Source organism: Vulpes lagopus, chromosome 13, assembly GCF_018345385.1.
Source record: "Vulpes lagopus strain Blue_001 chromosome 13, ASM1834538v1, whole genome shotgun sequence".
Lineage (NCBI taxonomy): Eukaryota > Metazoa > Chordata > Mammalia > Carnivora > Canidae > Vulpes > Vulpes lagopus.
In genome coordinates, this window is record NC_054836.1 from 61,256,108 (window position 1) to 61,274,479 (window position 18,372).

Below are 18,372 nucleotides of genomic sequence, written 5' to 3' on the forward strand. Positions count from 1 at the left end.
CAGGATCCATAGTTGGACCAAGCTCAGCCGGCCGCCTCCTAGACACTGATGGGTGTGTCTGTCTCCCGCTAGGTCCCTGGATGGGCAAGACTGCTTCCAGACCACGGCTGACGTTGGAGCCAGGCCACATCTGCTTCAGAGTCCATAGCTCTAACCAAGATCAGCGGGCCTATCATCCAAGGCTCAGGTGTGCATGATTCCTTCTGGGTCCCTTGGCTGATGGTGCTATTCTTAGGACCAGTGCCAAACAGGAATATAGCCAAGTCCACAAGGAGATGAGGCTGTTTTCTGGTCTGTATCCAGGACCATGGTCAGGAAGCCTGGCTCTTCAGGGTGCAACAGGGAAAAAGGCAAGGAAGAAAACGTAGAGTTGCCAAATTCTGTGCTTTAGCTTTTGTGAATACAAGTCTTTTTCTTTGGTGTGCCCTTTCCATACAGCTCTCGGCTGAGGTTTCGCAACCTCCTACCTGGAACTCAAAGCTCCTACATAGAAACTGTTGTCAATGGATGGCTGCTAAGATGATTGGTGCTGGGGGGAGGGGATATGAGCAGGGGACCTCCTGCTCTACCATCTTGCCAACCCATAGCAAACATTTCAAGGCCAGACTGATAGTATTCTCTACAACACTTGTCACATAGAGCTTGTGACATCTTTCCTGGTGCAGCAAGAACCTGCATTCAGTGTACATCTCTGTGGTTTTCCTTCTGGGTAATGAAACTCTCAGGGCACCTATCTTAGAAAAAAATCATACATCAAAAAACCACTATGCCCAAGATCCTCAGGTGCCAGTCTCCCTCATCTTGCCTGGTTCAATTTCAGTCTCACAACTTCTACTTCCATGTTTATATGTTTTAAGCCTTTGCCCCATCAAATCTAATGTTTCAAGAGGCATAAATAAAAATACAACCAAAGTGGAATAGAAAAGAGGGAAATATGATTTATTCTCATTGTGCTGAAGACAAGTAATGAATGTGAATCCTAAAGTTTGGGTTACGAAACAAAGAAAATTATTTCCTCATCCTACTTGACCATATCTTTCAAGTCTTCTTCCTGGTTTATCACAATTCTTGGATAAATACATTTGACCACACCCCCTGGCATTGCTCAATATTTGTTTAAGTGAAAGAAGGTGAAGCAAGCAAAAGGAGGAGCTCTCATTACCTTCCGTCATCACCCAATAAATAGCCAGAACACTCAAATTCCCTCACCACTCCAGAACACTCTTGGAGAGATGATACCATCCCACCAGCTGCCCCTAGTGGGGCTCCTATTGTTTTCTCTTATTCCAAGGCAACAATGCGAGATCTGTGGTAAGTATGCATTGAGCTAAAATTGCTCCTAGTGTGATAGTCTTCTAAAGTCTACTGGCAGGGGATTTGTGTAGAGGGGCCTGAGAAAAGATCCTATTCCAGTTATATATGTGGTTGGACTCCATGAGTCATGTAAATGTGGTAGGGCATGGTGAGGAGAGCCCCAAAAAGTATGTGCAGAGGGGTCATAGATTCAATGCTAACTTGCCTAATGGTTCTTTCTATATTCAGATTTTCTCCACCGTAGCAACCCTACCAAGCAACTGTCTATTCTTCTTCATTTTCAATGATAGAATATTCATGATCCCAGAAATTCTTCAAAATCATAGAAAGTTATTTTTTGAATTTGGGATGCAATCTTTCCTTCCAAATAATGAAGCCTTCTTTCCTGTCATTATTGAGTTTAGATGTTCCAAGCTATACATCTCTTTCCTTCCAAGTTTTCCCCACAGGACATGGGTACATATCTCCTCTGGGCATAGGATCCCAAGATTCTGTGATTCTATTAAAAATTAAGAGAAAGAAAAACTGGTTCAGGTGTAGCATGACTCCTTACTAGCTGAATGATTCAATGTTTATGAATTTTTTTGGCTTCATCCATACATTGAGCATAATTGGGGAAAGGTGTTGAAGCAGGTGATGTCATGAAGTCTGGTATAGCTCTCAGGTGCATGATTCCTCTTTTGTATGTCTTCACCCGGGAATTGAGCTTAAACCCAGTCCAAGGATGACTACATGCTGCCATCTGTGGCCATCTTCCTGGTGCTCTGTAGCCTACAAGAAGAGGTGAACAGCCCAGCAGAAAGACCTGTGTTCACACAAGCTAAAGCACAAACTCTTCTGACTCTAATTTTCCTTCCTGGTCTGTCATTTCCTCTGTTGTATCTTAAGAACAGGGGGTCTCTGTGGAGGTTTCAAACTTGAATTCATTGTACAAAATAATTAACTTTTGTCTTTAGTGGTCAAGGAAGCTGACAAGTTGCAGCCCAGGAACCGAAAAGTCTATTTCATTTTGCCTAATGGTTCTATTTCAGTGCCAGAAAATCTGCTGAACTGGATGCTTCCACAAAATCTCTGACATGACCCAACAATTGCCCGATTGTTCTGGTACTTTCTACCAGGACTTTCTACCACCACTGGTTCAGATCTCCCTGATTCTCTTTTAAAGAGAAGAAAGGTAGACTGGTGCCTGGCTGGTAGAGCATGTGACTCCTGATCTCAGAGTCGTGATTCTGAACCCCATGTTGTGTGGAGAGAACACACACTTCCTTGATTCTCTAAGTAGAGTGATAGAGACTCCAGTTGAGCTAAAACTGAGAATATGTGTTTATTTTACAGTATATTAAGTGACTTCTTGTCTAATATACATATAATTTTATTTATGTATAGTATATATGTATATACATATACTATATAATAGATGTTAATACACACAATTTTAAAATAAGGGAAGGTCAGGAAAATGACATAAGTCACTCATAGTCCTAAGTATGAAGAATCCCACCAAGGTCCAGCTGACATAGGGCTCATGCTCTTCTCAGTATCCCACTAACCCAAGAGATAATCTGGAGATGGGTAGGATTTTTCTTGGCAGTGTGAGCAAAGTATAAAAATTTTTTAAATTTTTATTTATTTATTTGAGAGAGAGAGAGAGAGTGACCATGAGCAGGGGAAGGGGCAGACTCCACCCTGACTGTAGAGCCCAACGTTGGGTTTGATCCCACAACCCTGAAGTCATAACCTGAGTTGAAATCAAGAGTCAACCACTTAACCAACTGAACCAACCAGGTGCTCCTGAACAAAGTATATTTAAGAACGTTTTAAGTGGTAACGAACTCTTCTTATTTTCCTCCAGTTCTTGGGGTCTCTGGACCCTCTTTTCACTTCCACAGTAGAATGTGACTCCCCTCATCCTCTCCCTTGAGATGTGGGCTACGACTAGAGGGTCTTCTGAAAGGCGCATGCTGCTAAATAACGATCTTGATGCCAGGCCAGTTGGGCAAGCAGACAATTCAGCTCTGGGGTCAGTCACCACCGTAACTTAGAGCTGCTGCCTTCTTTCTGTCAATATTAACCTGATGGAGTCAGAAGATGGAGAAGGGAAAGAACTGAATCTGGCAAGTAGAAAGGACTACAGACTGGGAGTCAGAAGACATGTAGCCTAGTCTCCGTTAAGCCTTCAGTTACGGAGGTCTTAAGGACACCCACCAGGCGTCACCCTCCAAGTCAGGGAAGGATACTAAGTCTCCCGGGAGGACTGGTACTCTGCCCGTACACAAAGGTCAGGCTGGAACAGCTGTTAGAACGTGGAGATGCTTCCACGCTAGTTAGGGAAGGAGTAATGACCGTGACATAGCAGAGATCCAGACCCACCTGTGGATTGTTCCAGCAACATAGCCCGTGGCCGCTGGATCGCTCCGTCGGCACCGTCTCTGTTATCCGTTACTAAATGTATCAACGCCACCTCTGTTCCTGGCGTTCCTGTTCCCTGATGTGTTCTCAGTGTGCATTTCTTATTTCCTCCTCTCCTGCCGCAGAGATAAGCAGAGAAAACTACACGGCTCTAAATCCTCTGATAAACACAATGCTCAATTCAAAATATAGCAAAGGAATCCAGGCCGCCAATGTCCTACTGTCCCTCAGACTTGGTGGGATCCTGAACCAAAGCCAAGAGCAACAGCTGATGAGACAAATCATTCGCACTGTGGAAAATAAAGGTGAGTGCCTACGTTCCCTCGAAGGTGTGGGGCAAGGCTGACCTATGACCTCCCGCCAGCTGTCTTAGGCAGAACCGCAGAAGCCCTGCTGCCCTACCCTAGCTGTAGGACCTGAGGGGACAGCGGTGCCCCAAGCACCAATCCCCTGCCCAGTACTCCATAGCTGGGCCCTACTTCTTTGGGTCCTGAAAAGCATTTTCCTTCAAAAGGTCACAAGGAAAAGCAAAAGAAACCATAGACTCTTACCCACGGACGGCGTTACGCGAGCTAGACAGGGTAGGGCTCGTCAGGAAGCTGGCGGTAGCAAGAGAAGCGCGGAAAGGCAGAGGAGGACTGGGCTGTCTCTGTTCTTGTTTGTGCTTAGGGAGGAGGGAGACGGAGACAGAGCCCCCGGCGCTCGGGACAGAGACCCCCACGGCTCCGCCCCACCACCCTGGGATCATGACCGGAGCCAAAATCAAGAGTCAGATACTTAACCAACTGAGCCAGGGGTTGAGGGCGGCTCCACCCTGAGTCCTTCGTGCCAATCCTGAGCCTTAGCTTCCTCACTGAGATAAGGGGGAGATGAAGCCCCCCTACCTACCTCACAGGATTATTGTCAGAGTTACAAGAGGTCTGAGAATGTTGATACCCTGTAAGGAAGAACATCCAAGTATTACTATCTTGGCAAGACAGCACCTACAAGAGAGTAAATCCCAAGGCAGCATTATCTACTTCTTTTCTTTTAAAATTTTTATAAGGATCCTATGATTCCAAAAACCTCCTATGATGTCATGGGGAAGACTGTGAACTAGCTTGCATTTATACCGCACTGCTAGAAGTCTCTGCTTTGGGAATAAGGAAGAGAACAATAAAATATTGGTAGAGAGTAGAAAAAAAGGAAGAACTGACAGGTAATATCAGTCACAAGACAGACAGGAGGCCAAAAAAAAAAAAAAATCACAAGCAGGTACCTCGTTAAACTTGAACATTTTTTTTTTCAGAGTCGTCTTTAACCTCGGGACAGCTCGCCTTGTCTATCCTGGCTTTGGGAGCATGTAAAAGGCCTGATGAAATGTTTAAAAATTACTCAGACCTGGTCAGACAACTAGAAAATAAATTCCAAGAAGAAATTAAAAATATGGGTGAGAATCAAATGTTCAGAGACCCTGGACGACCTAGTGTTTTCCTCCACTGGTTCAGAACTGAACGAAGTTTCCCCCCGGCCTTTCCTTCTCCTCTTCCTTCTATGCACCCCGCGCATCTTTGCGGATCACTTGCCCTTCTTCCCTCTTTCAACGTGCATCTTGAGTTTTCAAACACATTCAAACGAGCACCGACCCTACATCCACCTTGCTTATGACGCTGCACACGCACACACACGAGCTTACAGGAGACCGTTGTCTCTTCTGCAGAAGCGTGGCTTTTAGACGAATAGTGAATGCACCAGAAATAGCTGAGGACACAGACGCTATGTCGTCGTATGAAGGCACTCGAGCCACGCTCCAGAAGAGCTACCGAGGCCAGGAGCACTTCCCCGCCGGGAAAAACACGCTGACTGTGGTGGCTGCTCGCGCCGTGCGATGTTTTAATCTGAACGCCCACCCAGTATTTACCCTATTGACCATTAAGCCTCTTCGAGCTCATCTCCTTTTGAGGTGGCCTCTACTTCTTCTGCTTCTACTTCTAGGTTGGACACGTTACCCTCGAAAGTGCAAGACGCTTAGCGGCAGGAAATCTGGGTTCTAGTCCCAGCTCTGTAACCACCTGAGTCTCAGGATGGTATTTTAATCTCTTTAGAGCCGAGTTTCCTCAGTTATAAAGTAAAAAGAGTTAAGTTGAATTTGAAGATCCTTCACAGCCTTTACATTTCTCAGGTTTGCTGATTCTACAAATGACCTTCCTCCCTCTTTCACTCAGCTCTCCTTAAGTGTAAAGAAATTCTAATACAGAACATGAAGACTCCTAATTCTGGGAAACGAACTAGGGGTGGTGGAAGGGGAGGAGGGCGGGGGGTGCGGGTGAATGGGTGACGGCACTGAGGGGGGCACTTGACGGGATGAGCACTGGGTGTTATTCTGTATGTTGGCAAATTGAACACCAATAAAAATAAATTTATTATAAAAAAAGAAAAAAAGAAATTCTAATAAAGCAAGTAGGAATAGACTGAAATTTTATTATTCAAGTATTGGTTCCATGAGTAAGGTATGTCTTTCCTCCCTGACAGAAGAACATGATGATAATCCACTGACTAACTACTACCAGCTCAGCCTGGACGTTTTGGCCTTGTGTCTGTTCAGTGGGAATTACTCAATCTCTATAGTTGCTAGAAAATTCAATCCTGAAAATAAAAACTACTATTTTCATGGACAGTTCTCAGTAGGTGAGTCATTACACCCAATTCCCTCAGTGGAGAGGACATGGTCACCGGTAAGTCTTTTCCTTCAAGTTTTTCTACCAGTAAATACTTAGACGCTTTTTTACCCTCTTTACGGTAGTGATCAGGGAGGGGAATTCTCTTCTTGAAAGGAATGGATGTGGGGGGTGGGGGGAGGAGGCTTTAAGCATCTTTGTAGATGTGTAATACAGTAGAAAGATCCAGTTCCTAAGCTACCTCTTCTTTGAATTATATAACCAAGAGATGTTACCTTTTTTAAAAAATATATTTATTTATTTATTTATTTTTGAGAGAGAGAGAGAGTGTGTGTGCATGAGTTGGGGAAGGGGCAAAGAGAAAGGGAGAAGCAGACTCCTCACTGATGACAGAGCCAGACAGGGGGCTCGATCCCAGGACCCTGAGATCATGACCTGAGCCGACCATCAAACATTTAACTGCCTGAGCCCCCCAGGTGCCCCATGGATGTTAACTCTTGGCCTTAATTTTCCCAGCTGTAAAATAAGGATAGATGGTGAGAATCTTCGTATAAGACATTTTAGCAAGTATAAGTATTAGAAAAAGGAAAACACTGGAATTCATTGATCTTAACTTTGTCTCTTTCTCTAATTTACTGGGACCATTTATATGTGTGGGCTTACTTGGACAACATAACCTCTCCAGGGACAAGGCCCAATATTTTGATCAATAAAATCTGTATCCCCAATAGAGAAGGACTGGAAATTTTTTCCTGGGTCAGCTCACACATCCAAAAAGAGGCTTCCTCTAGAGAGCTAGTTCTGTTGCTCAGCCCCTCTGGACCCAGATACACAAGCTCATCTTTCTCCAAGAAGCCCAAAGAAAAGAGCCACTCAACGTCTCTGGATAATAGGGAGAATATGGGATTCCTTTCTATGGGAGAGGGAAGGTACCACAGCTAAAGAATGCGGGGGGAGCTAAGTAACAAACCAGAAAAAAAAGGCCTTGTCCTCCCTTCTTCCAATCTCTTGCCTCATCCTCCCTCTTAAGAAGCTTTATTGGAAAACAGTTCTCTTAAGTGCTGTTGATCAGCCTAATGGAAACATTGGAACATTGCAAAGACATATTTTGATTTATCATCCTGAGTTCTCTTGACTCTTGCCAATATGGCTGAGAGATGAACAATGGGAAGCCAAGATGCTGAAGGGAAAGACTATTCATGTGTATGCACCTGCAAATCCATATGTGTCTCTATGACCAGCAGGTGAGTTATTGAGTACGAGGCCCAGGGTTACGCGACATAAGGAAGGGATCTTGAAATATTTGAGTGGTTAATGCCAGAAGAACAACTGCTCTACTTCAAGTCCTTTTCTCCCATCATCAGCTAGCATGGCCAGTCTTCTCAGTTTGCCCAGATCTGCCTCTTTTTCAGCAATGATAATCCTACACACCAGGAGATCCCCCGGTCCAAGGCAAACCAGAATGGTTGGTCACTCACCCTATCACTGATGTTTTATTTCCTGGCAGATACCGGTGCGATGGCTGTCCTGGCTCTGACCTGTGTGAAGAGGGATAAAACAAATAGTCAGAACATAATCTATAAACAGGATTTAGAGATCATTGATGGTCATATAGCGTCACTGATAAGGAAGATTCTGTCTCAGAAAAAGGAAGATGGCCTCATTGGAAACATATATAGTACAGGAGAAGCTATGCAGGTAAGCCAGCGACAGAGAAGGGAGTCACGAAGGAAAGAAATACTGAATCCTCTCTTCTTGTCCCCCTAAGCCATTACCCGTTCTGCTTCCTATACTAACTGATTTCATGTGATTCCTCTCCCCGATGGAAATGTATTCTCCTCACCCCTGATCCTTATCTTTCCATGTCCAGTGCTTCCGTGAAGCTCTTCTAGACTACAGCTTTTTAAAGAAATTCTAGAGTCTGCTACAACCTACTATATTGTTTCAACAAATGCAATTTAACACTTTGCTGTCCACCAGTGTTGGGTGCTTGCCTCCTACTTCCTAAATTAGATTCTTGTTGTCCCAGTGACGAGAGGCAGTGCCAGTAGTAGCATCTAGTATTTATTGCCGTGCCCATTGATGCACACAACAACCCAATGAGGAAAAAATTACTGCCTCCATTTCCCAGAATAAGAGCATGAGTCATGGAGTGTCGGTAACTTGCCTGACGTTACGAAGCCAAAAAGTGATTCAGACCTAAGCGGCTGGTTTCAGTACTCATACTCAGCACCTCCCCTGTCCTGCGTATGCCCCTTGATGTGTGGGGCTCTATTCCTTCATTCACTCACCGGTTTGCTCAACTCTAAGGGATAGGTACAAGAGGGGAAGGGAGATTTACAGAAAAAATATTTTGCTGAGTCGTTAGTAGAAGTAGGGGCCCGGAGGTCAGGTCACCCCAGGAGGAGAGGGCTTCTCAAGGGAGAGAGGACAGCAGGAAAAAGGCCAGAGGCACAAAAGAACATCATGTATTTTAGGGAGATCAAGGTGTTCAACGTGGCCACTGCGGGGTCCCTGGGAAAAATTACAAGAAGGAGCTGGGGTGTCACAGGGGTCCAATCACAAAGGTGGTTTTCACTGTTGGTGCTGTTGAGGCTGCTGTCTGCCTTGCTGAGTTTGAACTTCACAAAACAGGGCTTGCCCGTTCTGACTGTACATTTGAATCTGCTGGAGAAGGTTTTGGAAAACACTAATGTTCCAGCACCTCACCAGCCAGCCAACATGGAAACTTAGAGGTAGAGCATGAGCCTTGCTCTGGTTTTAAGACCCTACAAGAGATGTTAATTCACAGCCAGCTTGAGAGCTGCTTGCCTACAAAATGGTTTTTAAGATTTTATTTATTTATTCATGAGAGACACACAGAGAGAGGCAGAGACACAGGCAGAGGGAGGAGAAGCAGGCTCTGTAATCCGGGATCAGGCCCTGAGCCAAAGGCAGCTGCTCAACCGCTGAGCCACCCAGGCTGCCCTACAAAATAGTTAAGAGGAAATGAAATAGGATCCTTTTCTTTAAATATCCCACAAATGCTTGCTGACTTCTTGGTTAACCTAAAGGGTCTTCAGGAGAAAATGAAAAGGGGAATTGTCCTTCCCTGAGAAACTACAGAGCGATGTCTACGGGTCCAGCCCATTTTAGGCCTTGTGTTACTCACTCTGACACCCTCCTAACTTTTCCTGCCCCATCATGCTGCCCCCCTCAATCCAGTTTACAACCGCTGCTTGGACAGTTTCTATTCAAGAGCCCATTGGACTCCCCATTGTTAAGCAAATAACGTCGCACACTTCACCCTGCAGCTGTAGGGTGCACCAGTGCAGCCCCAAGCTCGTCCTCCAGCCTGTTCTTCCACAGTCGCCCCGAGGCTCCCTGTACACCAGTCTTCCCAGGCCGGGAGGACTCCCCTAGGGATTTTGCTGAAACGGAGAGAATGTCATCATCACGGGCAGGCCATGCCCTGGCCTCACCTGCTGTAGCACCCTTGACCCTGCCGTTCCCTCTGGGTACACACAGCACTGCTCTCCTGTCCCCTACTGAAAGGCTGTCCTACCTCAAATGCCGCCTTCTCCACCGAGCCTTCTTCAATGTCATGAAGTGTTATGGGCTCGTCTTATGGCCCTAGATGCTTCTCTTAAGCCATCCACCTTAGGGGCTCCTTTAGGATTGTCTGGTTTTTTTTTTTTTAAAGATTTTATTTATTTATTCATGAGAGGCAGAGAGAGGCAGATACACAGGCAGAGGGAGAAGCAGGCTCCATGCAGGGAACATGATATGGGTCTCGATCCCGGATCTCCAGGATCAGGCCCTGGGCAGAAGGTGGCACTAAAATGCTGAGCCACCCAGGCTGCCCAGGATTGTCTGTTAAAAGCATTTATCAAGCGTCTCCTATGCGAAAGGTGTTGTTCCAGTGTCAAGGCTACAAGAGTGAATATGGTAGAGAAAGTCTGTTCTCCTTTTGCCATTATCAGTTGTGTTGTTGAGCAACTCCCCATCCCCTCCCCAAAAACTAGTTTATAAATTTCTTGGTGGCAGGAAAGGTATCCTAGCTATATCCAAGGCGCTGCCCCGTGGTCAACGGCCAGTAAATACTGACCGAACTAGTTGCATGTAGGCTCTCCCCTTGTTTGGTGTTTCTCTCACGCCCTCCCATTCTCTGTCTCTCACATTAGGCTCTCTTTGTCTCATCACACTATTACAAGGAAAGTCAATGGGACTGTCAAAAAACACGGAATAAAGTGCTTGAGGAAATCCCTGAAGGAGTATTCCGTATGCCAACTGCTGCAGCTCAGATCTTACCTGCCCTGTTGGGAAAGACCTACTTGGATGTTAACAAAGACTCTTCTTGTGTCTACAAATCAGGTTGAGCCCTAAACAGCACGGTCCCCGAAGCACGTGAGACTAAGGTGTCCTTAGGGACCACAAGTGACCAGATAAACCGCTAAAGCATAACCGTTCCCAGATAGAACTCAGTCCTCCATGTCTCAGCAGCGATCGTAACCGCCCGAGGATTTGTTCTGAAGAGGGGAGTTGGTGTTTTTCTCGGGTCAGACCTTACTAACCAAGGCAGACTTAATTCGGTGATGTCTGTCTCCAAAGGGATGCTTTGTGATGGCCGGTTAGAGAGAGGTTTGAGCATCAGTCCCATTCTGAACAAAGTGAGGTGTCTCTGACTCTCCATTAAGCAGGGAGTGGGCCCTCAGGGAGCTCAGAGGAAGATGGGAGGAATATGGCAGCAGCAGAAGAAATTGAGAGCGTGAGTCATTTATTCAAACAACTGATTTTTCAACAAAGGATGAAAGAAGACTTGACTTTCATCTCTGTTCATTCTGGTTTGGCTATTTATAGGCTTAGGGATCTCACACAAAATGTTTCATCGTATAAACCATATAAAAAAATGCAAGTGATAATAGTATCCAACGTGGGTTTTTGTAAGGACGGTGTAAGATAAGCCACGTAAAATCATTAGGGCAGGCCCTGGCACTTAATAGCTTTTCAATACATGTTAAGAAATAGAAAGGCGTCCAAAAAAGGACGGCATGATCGTATGCTGCGCCAAAGCAAAAACAAAACAACATCAAAACCCCCCAAACTCAGGAGCCTCTGTGAGAAACAGGACACAGGGCAACTGCATTGCTTGAACAGCTGGACGTGGAGCCAAACGCGTGCATTCGCGAGCTGGTGCGATTCTGGTTCAGTCGCACGAGAGCTCAGCCCCTTGGTTGATGATTCTTGCTCCTTGTAGCAAATCCTCCTCCTCTGCGTAAAGGAAAGGGGGCCGGGGGAGGGGTTGGATGGGCTGTAAACTCAAACATCAGTTTTTATTATTCTGAATAGTAATTCTTCTCTGCCTCTCTGCCTCTGCCAGGTGCCTTCAACCTCTCCACCCCGGAGCCTACCTCAGGGCCACCTGCGGTGTCAGGCCCACAGATCCAAGTCAACTACTCCGTGGTAATCAATACAACATACAACACCATGGTCTCTGTGGCAAACGGCTCTGTCTTCCTAGATGTGATGCAGAAAGCTGAGAAAGAAAATGCAACTGTATTTAGGTACGTCGGCAGGTAACCCACGCTGAAGGTGCTTGGCGATTCTGAAAGACTCGGTAAGAACACGGAAGCACCTGAATGCAAAGTGCATTTGAAACACTCCTTTATGGCAGGGATTACAAAAAAGAGAGAGAGAGAGAGAGAGAGAGAGAGAGACTTCATCTTCTAGCACACAGAAGCTATTAAATTAATGTTCACTTAATGGGTGAATAAGTCCCAGGGATCTCTCTCTTCTGTTGGTTAAATTCTTTTGACAAATAGAAACTCCTAGGTCAGTTATTTGGTGTTTAGAATACGGGGTCGTTGGTTTGGAATCATTGACCTCTTTGAAAACCAGATGCCCGTGCGTTGGATGCTGAGCCCAGACAGGTGAACACTCACACGAAACTTGTCCTTTCGGTCAGAGGTTTCACAAACGCCCTGAAGTCTCTCCATGCCTCCCCTTTTAGATTCATGGAACCCTAGATTAAGGTTGCCCGGCCCAAAGAGGTCAAATATCAAAATTTAGGTATTGACTTTGCCTCTGAAAGGTATGGTTCATTTGACTCCCTAAATCTAATCAGCCATTACTTCGTCTAGTAACGTAAGATACCACAGAGAAAATTATATATGTGGCATGTGATGTAGATATCATAAAGGTTGCTTTCAAGGGCTTCCAGGAAGGCAGAGAAATGTGACCGAGGAATGTGAAACAGACATTGGCCATGTCACTTTTTAATTAAGACAACGTGAAATTTTAAATTTTAAAATGTAAATTTTAAAAAATTTTAAATTTTTAATCTTTAATTTAAAATTTAAATTTTTAAATTTTTGAATTTTAATTTTTTAAATTTTTAATTTTTAAATTTTAAAATTTTTAATTTAAATTTTTAATTTAAATTTTTAATTTTTTTAATTTTTAATTTTTTTAATTTTTAATTTTAAATTGTTCTTTCCTGTTGTTCTTTCCTAAGAGAAAACATACTAAGTTATGATGCCTCTAGGACACGAGGCTAACATTTTCTTCTGCTGCTGTAGTATCTTCAACAGGTACTATCTTGGGGTAGAAGATTAGTAGTTACTGACTACAGAGTGTTTCCTATGAAGGGAAGCAGGTGCAGAAATAGGCATCATTCCTCTAATTTAGAATAGATGGTGGAGTGCCTACATCAGAATCATGCAGATTCCTAGTCCCTGCTCAGACCCACAGAATCAAAGTATCTGAGGATCGGGCTGGGAAATCTGTTTTTGCTTTTGTTTTTAATGAGTTCAAATGATTCTTAGGTACACTGAAGCTTGAGAAGTGCCCACATAATGTTGCCTTTGAAAACAATAAGTTCCTAAAAAAATTCTATACATATATATAGAATATATATATGAGTTCCTATAACCTATTTATTTTCCCCCCAGTTTCACTGCGGAGGAAAGCTCTTGGGGCCCCTACATCACCACTGTTCAGGGCATAAAGGCCAACAGTAATGAAAGAACCTACTGGGCGCTCCTGAGCAATGGCAAACCACTGAGCCAAGGTAAGGGAGGGGGTGCCAAAAAGCCCCACAGACTAACAATGTCCCAAACATGCAGAGGTGAAGGTGTGAGCTTTGGTGGGGAATGTGCCAAGGCGTTGAGAAAGTGAGACCCATTATTTGGTGATTTTGTGGCTAAATAATTTGACCCATTGGGCGCCTGGGTAGCTCCGTTGGTTAAGTGTCAGACTCTTGGTTTCAGCTCAGGTCATGATCTCAGGGTTGTGCGGTCAAGCCCCGTGTAAGACTCCAGGCTCAGCGGGGAATGTGCCTGAGAGTCTCTCCCTCTCCATCTGCCCCTCACCCTGTTCATGCTCTGTTTCTCTCTAAAATAAATCTTAAAAAAAAAAAATCATTTGACCCACTTCTCATTCTTCCTTTTCAGGAGCTGGTAGTTACGTTGTCCATGCGGGCGAGAATTTGGAGGTTCGCTGGAGCAAGTATTAAAATTCAGATCTCCCTCAGCTGCATGGAATCCTTTTGCAGTGGACTTGCAGGTGGAGACTGGCTCCATGACTTCCTTTTCACTCATCTCAGTTTCAAGAGTGGGGTCACTAGCCTCCCCTTCTCTCCGAGTGTGTTCAATAAAAGGTCAACGGCAATACAAAAAGAGCATTTCTAATCGTTTCATTTTAAAGGGGATCAATGATGGAGGGAAGACCCCTGTGGGAAGAGGGAAGGGGAAAGGGATCAGACCCCGTGTCTAAGCTGGGTTCTACTCAAGGTCCCACTGCTGACTGTGTGGGCGACCTCGGGCGGCGGGTGGGGATGCAGATAAGGTTCTAGATCTAGGCTTGAGGCAGCAGCCAATGAGATCAAGCAGGAAATCTGTAGGGAGACAGCTGTCCGAGGCCCAGGCGTGAGGGACAAACTGAGTGGGCATACGGACCCCGGAGAGGCAGTGGGCAGAGAGGAAAATGCTGCTCTGGAGACACAGGAACAGGGAGGCTTCGACATTAAAGGCCGGTCCAGAAAGTCTCAGGAATAATATCGTCCCCTCCTCCAGCTATCTCCCTTGGAGCCCATTTGTTCTCCTCCCGCATGTATTTTCCTTTTACTTCCCCATAAAAATCACTATATTCATATCATCATGTGCATAAAATGCACATGCAGAAAAAAAAATCACCTTCGATGTTCGTTTCTGTAGAACTCATATTTTAAAAAAATATATTAAATCAGGGGCACCTGGGGGTGCCTCGGTGGCTCTGCCACTTACCAGCTGACTCTTGGTTTTGGCTCAGGTCATTGATCTTCGGGTCCTGGGATCAGTAGGGTTGGGCTCCTAGCTCAGAGGGGAGCCTGATGATTCTCTCTCTCCATCACTCCCCGTCCCTCCCCCAGCTCACACTCTCTTTCCCTTTCTCTCTCAAATAAATACATAAATCTAAAAATGAAAAGTAAAAGTAAATTAGATGTGCCTGGGTGGCTCAGTCAAATGTTAAATGTGAGATTGAGCCTCATGGAGGGCTCCCCACTGAGTACCGGGTCTGAATCTTTCCCCTTCTCCCTCTCCCGTCCCCTCCTTGCTCCTTACACCCTTTGCACACTCTCTCTCTAAAATAATCAATCAATCAATCAATCAAATCCTTAAATAAAGCAACCTCTAAAAGGAAGATGCCTTCAGGCAGAATTAGTTAAATTATTTTATCAATGTCTGCCTCGTTGCTCCCGTTGCTCCCGTGTTTCCTTGGTGATCGTCTTAGTTTCCTCCCCTCCACCAACAACCCTGGTCCTGATCCTCAACCCTCAGGGTCGACTCCTCCCTATTCTTTATGAATCGGGTGTGACAGATGCCCTCACAGCTGGGCAGCAATGGATCCTATCCCCTGGGGTGCGTCTCTCATCCTGAAAGCTAAGTCAGAGGTGGGGGGATCTCCGGGGTGCGGTGCACATTGAGCAGCAGCCGGCAGACCTGGACGGACTCCACAAGTTACTCAAGGTCCCACTTGGGGGGAAATTGGGGGACAATGGCTTACGGTAATAAATATGCAAAATGTCATAACCGCCACTCCTGACTCTCACACAGTGCGACCCTATGGCTCATCATCCAACAACCACCACGCTGTAAAGAGTGAAAGCGAACTGTTGAAAATTACACTCAAAAAGATCAAATACTGGCAATATCCTGGAAAACAAACAAACAAACAAACAAACAAAAAAAGCCAGTGCATATGGTGGGTTTTGTCCATCAGGAAAAATAGGGAAGCTCAAGCAAACAAATAACAGAAAGGATTGAGCCCATTTTTGCAATGGACCAATGAGGTTGAGTCTCAGAATAACCAAGGTGGAATAGTTCCCTTGGAGATTCCTGACTCCCTCGATGATTCCAGCTATTATTCTCTCAGTAATAAGCCGTCGGCACCAGTCAAGCCCACAATTTGCACTCGACCTGTTCTCCCAGCCCTGGCGGCCACACCGCCGTGGAACCAAACGTCGCGCAATCACAGCGTTGAGGAAGTCCTTTCCTCTTCAGTCCCTCTCATTGGATCAGACGTAACAACTCCCCTTACGCCGTGTGTTTCTAACACGTCCCCGTAGCCCCTGGAGCCTCCGTCCTTCATAGACAGAGCCACGTTTCTCCCAATAGTGGCCCCACGGTAGAAAGCAGTGACACTGCTCCCTGGTAGGGATGCATTTAATCTCAGAGACGGACCCGAGGGAGATGGAGCGACATTCCCTTAGGGTGCCACCGACACTGCCCAGGGGACCCTCGCTCCGGCCACCCCTGCCTTACGGGTCCTAAGGCCTAGGACTATGACAGAGCCAGGACTGAGTCCGGGGGAGAACGTCCCTCTGCTGCCATCGCAGAGCACAGTCAATGCTGATAAGCCTCTGAGAGGTTTATGCACTGAGAGTCTGGGTGCTTGGACATCAGAAAACCAGGCACATGATCAAACAGGCAAATAAGTTAATAAGTGTCAGGCAAGGGGCACCTCGGTGGCTCACTCAGTTCAACGTCAGACTCTTAATTTTGGTCCAGATTGTGATCTCAGGGTCGTGAGATCAAGCCCGGCGTCCAGCTCTGCACTGAGCTTGGGGCCTGCTTAAGATTCTCGCTCTCTCCCACCCTCTCCCTTCCACTGCCCCCCATCACCCACCCTCTTCTTTTGAAAAAAGGAGAAGAGGGAACCCCGGGTGGCTCAGTGGTTTAGCATCGCGTTCAGCCCGGGGCATGACCCTGGAGTCCCAGGATTGAGTCCCACGTCGGGCTCCTTGCATGGAGCCTGCTTCTCCCTCCTCTTGTGTCTCTGCCTCTCTCTCTCTCTGGGTCTCTCATGAATGAATAAATATTTTTAAAAAAAAGGCGAAGAAGAAGTTCAGTCGATAGTTAGCCAAGGACTGTCAAAATATAGGAGTTAAGAAATGTGTGTCCTGTTCAGGAAGTTATTTGCTATGCGGGACAATTGTATCATCATGAGTCTTGCACCAACCATGGCCGTGAGTGGCATCTGCACGAAGGCGTGGGCTTGAAGAGCATCTTAGGGTGGTCACAGGCAGCTCCGGAACCCAAGGCCAGGACCACGCTGGGATCCTAATCCTGCGTTAGATCCTCACGGCTGCTGTAACCGGTCACCACCGATTTCCTGGCTTTAGGCAAACGTATCCTCGTACAGTCCTGGAGGCTGGAGGCTGGAGACGGGTCTCACGGGGGAGGGCACTTCAACACACCTTGATTTTGTCCCCGTGAGACCCTAGAAGGCCGAGTTCCTTCCAGGGGCTCTAGAGGGGAATCCGCTTCGTGGCCTTCTCCAGCTTCTAGGGGAGGGCGACGTGCCTCTACCTTCAGAGCCAGCGCTTGTGCCACCCCCACCTCCACTGCCATCCCACATCTCCTCCTCGGACTTACTCTCCTTTCTCCCTCTTCTGCTGAAAGGGACCTCTGACTACGGTGGGTCCACCCCAATAATCCCCCAAATTGTCTATGTCAAAGTCAGCTCATTAGCGACCTTATTTCTGCCTCGTGGGCTCCAGGGATTAGGGAGTGGACGTGGGGTGGGGAGGGCGTTATTGTGCCCTCGCTCCCTCATGGGGCGGCCGGAGCCCTCAACCGTCTTTCTGGCCTCATCTCCCGCCAGACTCCACATGTAGTCAACAAGGCAAGTCGCCCCAAAACGGAAGGACTTAGAGCAGCAAGACACATGGTGTCTCAGCTTCGGTGGATCCAGGTCTCCCAATGAGGCCACAATGGGGACGTCAGCTGAGGCTTCAGGCCAAAGCTCCCCTGGGGACATCCACGGGGAGGCCGCCCAGGTCGTTGGCAGGCCCCTCGCTGCCGGGCTGTCGCCTGGAGCTGCTCCCAAGCCTTCGCCTCACCGGCTGCCCGTGGGCACCTCACCTCGGAGCAAGGACATTAGCCAGCGGCAACAAGAGCCAACAAGACGGAGGGTGGCCGTCTCCTACCCTACCTCGTGACTTTTGCTGTATCATATTCTTGAGAGGCGAGGCCAGCCACAGCCCGGAGCAGGGGACTCCAGGAGGCGACGACCGGACCGGGGGCCAGGGAGTACCCACGCGGTCACCCCACAGGGCCACCAACGCTCCCCCACGGAAGAAAGAAAAATGCTTTATAACCCAGGTCTTACACGTGCTCGTTATTTTGTTCATCCAAAAAAGTATTTATTCTGTTCCTGCTGTGAACCAGGTGGTGGCCCAGGAGCTGGAGGTAAAACAGCGAAGGGGAGACAAAGGCCCTTCCCCTTGCAAGTGGGGGCGGAGCAGCTGGGGACATGGCCGTGTCTCCCAGGACAGAGATGGCCTGAGATGACCTCTCTGGAAGTGGCCTTCGAGCGGACATGAAGGAAGGGGGAGCCTCCCCGGGGGCCTGGGGGAGCAGCAGGGCGGCAAATGCAAGGGCAGGCGATGGGATCAGGGAGCAAGAGGCTGGGGCAGCTGGAAAAAGCAGAGGGAGCAAGGGAGCAAGGGAGGAAGCTCAGAGGCAGGTCTGGG

General features: G+C 46.9%; 1 protein-coding gene across 2 annotated transcripts; it reads left to right on the top strand.

Moving 5' to 3' along the window:
• Window positions 1-1,200: 1,200 nt before the first annotated feature.
• Window positions 1,201-14,020, top strand: TCN1 (transcobalamin 1). 2 transcript variants are annotated; one of them, XM_041728020.1, is made up of 9 exons: window positions 1,201-1,311; window positions 3,849-4,028; window positions 5,012-5,152; window positions 6,235-6,390; window positions 7,888-8,078; window positions 10,544-10,733; window positions 11,740-11,923; window positions 13,310-13,428; window positions 13,811-14,020. In XM_041728020.1, the coding sequence occupies exons 1-9, from the start codon at window positions 1,233-1,235 to the stop codon at window positions 13,870-13,872; spliced, it is 1,302 nt and encodes a 433-aa protein (XP_041583954.1). In that variant the 5' UTR covers window positions 1,201-1,232; the 3' UTR covers window positions 13,873-14,020. The 2 variants fall into 2 exon arrangements, with proteins under 2 accessions (XP_041583954.1, XP_041583955.1); XM_041728021.1 differs by having other exon boundaries at window positions 6,238-6,390.
• Window positions 14,021-18,372: the final 4,352 nt, after the last annotated feature.

Coding starts and splice junctions, on each gene's coding strand:
- TCN1 (XM_041728020.1), top strand. CDS start 1,233: ATGATACCATCCCACCAGCTGCCCCTAGTGGGGCTCCTATTGTTTTCT. Junction 1,312..3,848: donor GCAACAATGCGAGATCTGTG/GTAAGTATGCAT, acceptor CTCCTGCCGCAG/AGATAAGCAGAGAAAACTAC. Junction 6,391..7,887: donor TCATGGACAGTTCTCAGTAG/GTGAGTCATTAC, acceptor ATTTCCTGGCAG/ATACCGGTGCGATGGCTGTC.